We start from the raw sequence: 8,145 nt of genomic DNA, 5'->3' as shown, positions 1-8,145 counted from the left end.
TATTTTTGATAATTAGGAATTTTAATAATGACACGATCTTATATTTTATATGCTTGCATTTAATTTTGATCTACTCTGATTTTTAAAAAATATATTTAGATAAATAATCTCTATTTCTCATTCACTTTATTTATATTCCAAATAGAGATAGATATGCATGGTTTGAGATGCAATGGAGTGCCTATATTCACCACCCCACCTACCTTATCATTTCAAAATCTACCCTGCCCTACCTTGTGATAAATGTACATTTTTAAAGTGCATACTAATTTTTATCTTATTAAACAAAAAATTCAAGAACTTTTTTTTAAAATATTATTGACTCGTAGTAGATGTTCATACATACTTTCTCAAAGTACTGAAAAACAAAAAGTTAATATCCTTTCATTATCTGTACAAAGTGTCAATATGCTCACACTAGGGTTCAAACTTGAGACCTTTTATTTGAGGAGCCACCGCTATGTCACTCGACCACAATGCCTTGAACAAAATTTAAGAACTTAATAAAACGTAAACTAAAAGTACATATTAAAACTCAAATTCATTAATAAATATAAGAGTGAATTCCATTTTTGGTCCTACTGTTATAGGGGTCATTCCAATTTTAGTCCACCATAATTATTTTTGCCACATTGCGTCCACTATTATTAAAAGTGTTTCAATTTTAGTCCACGAAAAATCTTAAAGTGGACTAAAATTGGAACACTTTTAATAATAGTGGATGTAATGTGGCAAAAATATTTATGTTGGGCTAAAATTGAAAAAGCCCCTATAACAATAGGACCAAAAATGAAATTCACTCTAAATATAATGCAAATTTTATAATATATAATAATAAAATTGTTTTTTTTTCAAAGGCAAATGATCATCATCAATATTTACTCCATACGTCTCATATTATGTGTATGGTTTGTTTAACGAGGTTTAACTGAAATTATTTTTAATTCAATTTTTTATAATATTAAATTTAATATTAGTATATAAAATTTATATATTTAGAAATTACATTAAAAGTATTATTAAATAAACAAAAAATTAAATTTAAAAAATAATTACAAATTATTAAAAAAAATAATAAGTAAACAAGAAAGAGTTGGTTTAACCCGTAAAAACAGATAAAATGTGACATGAAAAGTATGTAATTGGGAGAAGTGCAAGATCTCTATTTACTGCTCACTTCTCTTTGTGCACGCGTTCAATTTATTTTTAAAAAATAAGTAAAATAGTAGGGTAAAGTATATATTTTAGATAAGTGATATACACAAACTCGAAACTAACCTATACCCACGGCAAATTATTATGTGGATTATGATCCACACAATGATGTGTGAATTATAAATAAAATATTATTATTATTATTATTATTATTATTATTATTATATTTTAAATAAAATTATTATTATATATTTTAAATAAAATTAAATTGTATTTTTTTTCAATTTTTAACTGTAATTACTTCAAGTTCGGTATGATTCGATTCGAAAAAATTAAATCAAATTGTCACCCTTAAAGTCAATTACTAATATAGTCCATTGACTATATTGTCATCCCTATAGTCTATTGGCTATAATAAAATTACCAATTTAATCTCAAGTTAACAAAAGTTCAACGGCAAAACTAATGGAGGACCAAATTGGTTAAACATTTTAAAGTTGAAGGACTTAATTAGTCTAAAAAAATAGTCATGGACCAAATTGATAATTTTGTTATAATCAAGGAACTTTTTGGTAATTAACTATAAATTTAGGCCAAAAAATGAAAGTTAAAATATTTAACTTACCATCTTCTCTACACCTCTTTATTCTAACGAGTTAATTTATTTTTCTGTCCTGACTTTATAAATACTTACTTTAGTCCTTTCATAAACCACTCAAAATCCACAGCTTTTAAAGGTTGCAAAAGCTTCAAACTAGACTTGCAAAAAACAATACAAAACCTTCCCATATAACACCCTCGTCCTACTGTCTGTGCCATTCAATTACAACAGAAAAGCTAATGCAGAAGGCAAATATAGAAATCTCAGCAACACCAGAAGTCCAACATCTTGCCTAAATTTAAAAAGCTCTTAAGACTCAGTTAGGTCGTCTACTTTGAACCATACATATTACATCACCAACAATCTATTTGGTACTGACCTCAAAAAAATCTATTACCCAAAATATTTAGCTGACATCTAGAAAACTGATAAATATAATGTCAGGTAAAGCTAGTCAGGAATATAAACCTAGATCTATGCGATGATGTGGTAGGCAGGTAAACACTACGTCTTCATAAATGGTACAAAACATTCGATAGCATATAGATGAAAACACGCGAGCCAGGAATTACTTCTCTCCTTGCAAACTATTTGCTCATCACTCACAATTCTTGAAGGCAACTGCGCCCCATTTCATTACGATGGCACTGCAAAAATCAGTTTAAAATGAACTTAGAACCATAAAGAAAAGATTACAATCAGACTTGTGAAACTCAGACAATAAAAAGGAATTCAAACAGAATCAGGGCACTCAAGAGTTTTGACATTCTAGAACCACAAACAACCAATTGGGAATGATACTATAATGAAGGTGTACATTGATTAAACAAAAAAGGACACAAAACAAATAAGAAAATTGTTTTGATTTTTTTTTACATGGGGGTTGGGATCAAACTTATGGCCTCCCACCTAAAGTCCCAGCTTATTATGTCCAACCATCTTTGACATATCAAATAGTGAAGCGCAAAGGTACAGTAGTAAAGCACATATTACTCAGTATCAGATTCTTTCACAATTGCATCTTGAGGGGGGTTAGGATCAAACTTATTTTTTATAACCTCCCACCTAAAGCGACGGGCTTATTATGTTTGCCCATCGTTGATATATCAGAGAGTGAAGCGCAAAGTTACAAGGACACAACAAACAAATACTCTAACCCATTTTACCTGTCATTTTTACTATTCATTGGTCAAACCAATTAATTCTTCTCTGCTTATCATCTTTTAATTAAATTTTGTGTTCAATAGTAATTTTAATGCAGTTTCTACATATAGAAACTTTATATATTAATACTAAACTTAACATTATGAAAAATTGAATTAAAAATAACTTCAGTCAAGCCCCGTTAATCCGTTAACCGAACCAAACACAAAATGGGACAGTGAGAGTATAAAATTATTGTGTACTATCTTTCAACGTAGTCATCCAACACACATAATCATTGAATCCCTGAACTTTAGAGGCTATATTTTTGTTCACAACTTGTTTTAAATGACAGAAAGAAAGCACGAGGTATTATGTTGTTAAGGACAAAAGAAATTTAAGTAGCCTAAAAAGCGAAGTGTAGGAGAACATACTATAAGTAGAAGTATCGATCTGCTCAGGTAGCTCTTTGATATCAACTTCGAACCTTTCCTGAACCTACAATCAGTAAGCAGCTATGTATTTCAGAATATTGAAATCTATGGACAGCCTGCATTTAGTAAACTTCAGTCTACAAACCTGATTCAGTACATCTGAATCTGATGATGATGAAACAAAAGTTATAGCAAGACCCTTAGTGCCAAACCGACCAGCTCGACCCACCTATCATTTTATGAAGGAAGGCGGTTAGGAGGACCTAGATGTAGAGTAAATAAAAATTCATAACAGCTTTTAGAAGATATGATATACCCTGTGAAGGTAAGTGTCAGCAGAGTCGGGCATGTCATAGTTAATGACAATGTTAACCCGTTCAATATCAATGCCCCTGCCAACCAAATCAGTAGCAACAAGAATTCTCTTGTGCCCCTCCTTGAAACCCTTGTAACGTGTCAGTCTTCAAGAAAAATACAGCTTAGTTAATAACATGAAATAAACAACTATCCCTCGCGCCCCCAAATAAAACAAATAAAATTGTGCTTCCACTCTGCTTGGATCATATGGTTACCAAGAAACTTTTGGGAGTTAATTCACAATTAGTCAAATTACATGAATACAATACAAATGCTAGAAAGAATACATGTATAGCAGAAGAGATGTTAACATAATGTTAAGGCTGATGAAGTTATACTAACCTCTCTTCCTGAGACATGCCAGAGTGGATGCAGATTGATGGAAAATTACATTCAACAAGTAACTTGTTTAGCTCAGCAGCCCTATTCACACTTTTGACAAAGATAACAACTTGATTAAAGTCCAGAGCATCAAGCAAGTCATTCAGTTTCCGATTTTTCTCCATTTCAGTCAATTTGATGTAGTGCTGAAAAATACAAAGGTGTCAAGAAAAGCACAACATTAAATCTAAAAATAAAAAATAATAAATAAATAAATAAATATGCAACAGATAACTACCTGAACAAGTCCATGAAGAGTTAATTTGGCCTCGTCATCCACATAAATTTCCATTGGCTGAAAAGAATAAACGTCATAGTAAAGCATATTAGGAGCTTCATGAAGCAAACACAATGAGCAGGAAATGATCGATTGTAACATCCCAAGAACAAGGTCCATTCCAACAGTGGGACTACGCCTGGCAGGGACCTTATTATAAGGCCAACTATTTCCATTGTAGGCTTGTAGCTCATATTTACCACACAGCTGACAAAGACCCCAGGAATGACGTTCAACATCAAATATCATATTCCACCTAGTGCCACAATTACCCTCACCCAAGCCTCTCCCACAAGCCTCCACACTCGTACTCTACAATCTCCTTTATTCCATAAAATGAAAAGTGAAAATAAGACATATGGGGAAAAAGACTAAGGGCATACAGCTACTGAACAAGTTTAGCAGCAGATACTAACTATTCCAGCATAAGTTAACCGAGCTTTTTTCTCAAACCCCTAAAACCAATCCATGTTGGACAGTGTTGAAGTAAGATTGATAAAATTGACCCAATATAGCCTGCACAAAGCTGAAATTATGGAAAAAATAGTAGACTTCTGAATTCAAGTAGAATTTGCCACAGGACATTACATCTTGCATAAACTTCTTGCAAACAGGACGGATCTCCTTGCTGAGAGTTGCAGAGAACATCATAACCTGCTTGTCGTGAGGAGTCATCTTGAAAATTTCTTGGACATCTCTCCTCATGTCTGAAAAAACATGTTAGACAGAATTACAAAAATTATAACATATCCTTTTAGAAGAATTCTAACACCAAATGTAAGAACAGGAACCAATCTAACAACATACCAAGTGATTCAAGCATCTTATCACATTCATCCAGTATAAAATGCCTCACATTTCTCAAAGAAAGATTATTTTCTCTTGCTAATGCAAGTATCCTTCCAGGTGTTCCAACAACAATGTGAGGGCATTCATTCTTCAGTAGATCCTTGTGAATTTTGATATTGACACCACCATAGAAAACAGCCACCTTAATATCTGGCAAATATGTGCTGAACCTCTCAAATTCATGACAGATCTGGAAAAGAAGCACATAAATGACACAGTTTTTAGCATTAAATAAAAAACAAATCTTAACCTTAAGAAGACAATGTAATTAAAACTACAGATACATGCCTGGTAAGCCAATTCCCTTGTATGACAAAGAACAAGGGCAGCAACTTGACCAGCAACAGGTTCAATCTGTTGCAAGGTTGAGAGGACAAAAACTGCAGTTTTGCCCATTCCAGATTTTGCTTGGCAAATTACATCCATACCCAGAATAGCTTGTGGAATACATTCATGTTGAACTGGAGAACCATACACATTGGAGCCAAGGAGGAAGCGTATCTCAGTTTCAGTTAAAAAAGTTTACCATTGTAGTTCTCCAAAATAGTACTGATAATAACTATTTACCTGGAAATACAAAAAAAAAAAAAAAAAAAAAAAAAGAATTGTGGTAAAGAAGAATTCAATAACTAAAGTACATAAAGTATTTAAGCAATATGAAATACTCCATAAGTGAATATCAAACATAATCAAACTACAAAAACATTCAAGAAAAGCATATGGAAAGAAAAAATTTGCACACTTAACAACATAAGGATAAAACTTACTAAGATATCAGGTAATAATACATACACAAAAATAATATAATGGAAAATGCTCAACAATGTTCCAAATCACAAGTGATTTCTCTCTACCAAACCAAGAACATATCAATCAGGAAAAAAACAAACAAACAAACAAAGAAAAGGCAGGAGTAGTTCATTGACATTGCTATTTTAAACACCTAGATTTTAAAAAGGGTAAGTAGAATTGAGAACCTTATTTCCCATTGTAACACCTTAAAAACAATTTTCTGATAGATTCACCAATTCAGAAGCATCAAAATGGCATTTTTCAGGAAACAACAGTACTCCCCAAGTGATACCTTTAAAAAATTAATAATAATATTATCCAATTAATTTATTGCTTAACAGTGACTTTAAAGAAGCTATACAGTTTTCATTGTCAATCCACAGAAACTACAACTCTGTGGTATAGACTGTACACTATAAGTTACATATTGAAACTAGAAGGAGAAGGGAACAATTTATGCTCAATAAGACACTCAAGGCGAAGAAAAAGAGGTTACTGACTAAAGCAGGCCAACACCAGAACATTGTGCCTTTAAAATACAACAGTATGACAACCATTATTCTACAATTAATTAATGTATAACATAATTCCGAACTAAACACTGAAAATCCTAGATGTTAGTTGGACTTGCCTTCGGAGGGATGCTCAAACCCTGAATCCACAATAGCTCGCAGTAGCTCTGGCTTGAGAAGAAAGTCTCTGAAACCGGAACTATGAATTCCAACATAACCCCTGGAAATTAAGAAGAAAAGCAAAAGAACAGAGTCAGTACTGTTTCAACATTAAAGAATTTTTTTATTTCCAAAAAGTAACTGTAGCAGGCAAAATTTAACATGACAAGAAAGAAGTAATAGTTTAAAAATCAATTGCAGAAAAATTCCAAACATTCAAACAGCTACAGTATAAAAATGTTGGAACGCCCAACACACTTTTCCAAGTAAGAAGCATGTAAAACCCCAAATAGTATATTGACAGAAAGTAAGAAAAATAGGAATTTTATATAAGGATACAGAGTATTAAAATTACAACCAAAAAAAAAAAAAAAAAAAAAAAAAAAAAAGACTGTATTCAATACAAAGAAAGTCATAAGATAAACAAAGAGATGTCAGAGTGAAGCTCACTTCTTAACGGACTCGCCGTTGACTTTAGCTCCGACGGAATCGGGGGCTTTTTCGTCCTCTTCCTCGTAGTCGAGAAGCTCCTCCTCGTAAGCATCATTCTCCTTGTTTTCTCCCATTACTGCTTCTTCTGTACACCCAAAACACAGATCGAAGCAGAAGAATAATTAGACGTAAAACGACTGAAACGAACCTTATTCAAGTCATTATCTTATCCAAGAACACAAATTTGAACACAGATATGATCTCAAAGCAAAAGCCTTGACTTTCATCCGCTTACCTTGTAGAATCTATATGAGAGAGTAGGATTTTGGAAGGGATTCGTGTTAGTTAGGCGTTAGGGTTTGAGTTCTGCAGAGAAAACGTTAGGCTAATCGAAAAGAAAAACGAAAATTTAGAGAGAGAGAGAGATGTGGGGGAGATAGCGATAGGGTTTTGTGAATCAGAGACGCGGATTAAAAAGGGAAGACGAAAGAACTAGTTTGACGATTTTGTCCCGGGAAGAGTTCCGAAACTCATGTGAAGATACTCACCGCCTCTTTCAATTTAAATCATTTTAATCATTTTAAGAGTTAATTCCAGAAATGGTCTTCCGACTATATTGATTTTTCAGAATTAATTTCTGATTTTTAATTTGGACACTTTACATCCCTTGATTTTTAATTTCTTTTCAATTGAGGTCCTTTCGTCAGATTACGGTAAAATAGATTTTAAATGAAAAAGTAAAGTAGTCATTTCATCTGCATAATGTATAATTCTTCGTATTTTTTCCTTATATACGCGACTTCACGCATCAGATTCACTTAATTGCTTAATCCCTAATGGAATTTTGTTCTCCGAGTGGATTTAGGGATTAAGCAATTAAGCGAATCTGATGTCCGAAGTCGTGCATACAAGGGAGAAATACGAAGAATTATACATTAGGCAGATGAAATGACTACTTTACCCTTTCATTTAAAGTCTAATTTACCGTAATATAACGAAAGGACCTCAATTGGAAAAAAAATGAAAGTCAAGGGACGTAAAGTGTCCAAATTA

The 8,145-nt window shown here is 32.6% G+C and overlaps 1 protein-coding gene across 2 annotated transcripts; it reads right to left on the bottom strand.

Moving 5' to 3' along the window:
* Positions 1 to 1,978: 1,978 nt before the first annotated feature.
* LOC109174283 (DEAD-box ATP-dependent RNA helicase 56) lies at positions 1,979 to 7,555 on the bottom strand. 2 transcript variants are annotated; one of them, XM_019323527.1, is made up of 12 exons: positions 7,388 to 7,555; positions 7,111 to 7,237; positions 6,621 to 6,721; positions 5,486 to 5,658; positions 5,156 to 5,387; positions 4,937 to 5,055; positions 4,310 to 4,366; positions 4,033 to 4,217; positions 3,650 to 3,794; positions 3,479 to 3,562; positions 3,334 to 3,397; positions 1,979 to 2,403 (listed from the first exon to the last, which is right to left on the bottom strand). In XM_019323527.1, exons 2-12 carry the CDS (start codon positions 7,224 to 7,226, stop codon positions 2,393 to 2,395), a joined length of 1,287 nt encoding a protein of 428 aa, XP_019179072.1. In that variant the 5' UTR covers positions 7,227 to 7,237; positions 7,388 to 7,555; the 3' UTR covers positions 1,979 to 2,392. The 2 variants fall into 2 exon arrangements, with proteins under 2 accessions (XP_019179072.1, XP_019179073.1); XM_019323528.1 differs by lacking the exon at positions 7,388 to 7,555 and having other exon boundaries at positions 5,486 to 5,764.
* Between the last annotated feature and the right edge of the window lie 590 nt (positions 7,556 to 8,145).

The sequence above is a fragment of the Ipomoea nil genome, unplaced genomic scaffold (genome assembly GCF_001879475.1).
Source record: "Ipomoea nil cultivar Tokyo-kokei standard unplaced genomic scaffold, Asagao_1.1 scaffold0579, whole genome shotgun sequence".
In the NCBI taxonomy this organism is placed as follows: Eukaryota; Viridiplantae; Streptophyta; class Magnoliopsida; order Solanales; family Convolvulaceae; genus Ipomoea; species Ipomoea nil.
Note: the sequence above shows the minus strand (reverse complement) of the source record. Positions and strands in the feature narration are given on the sequence as shown.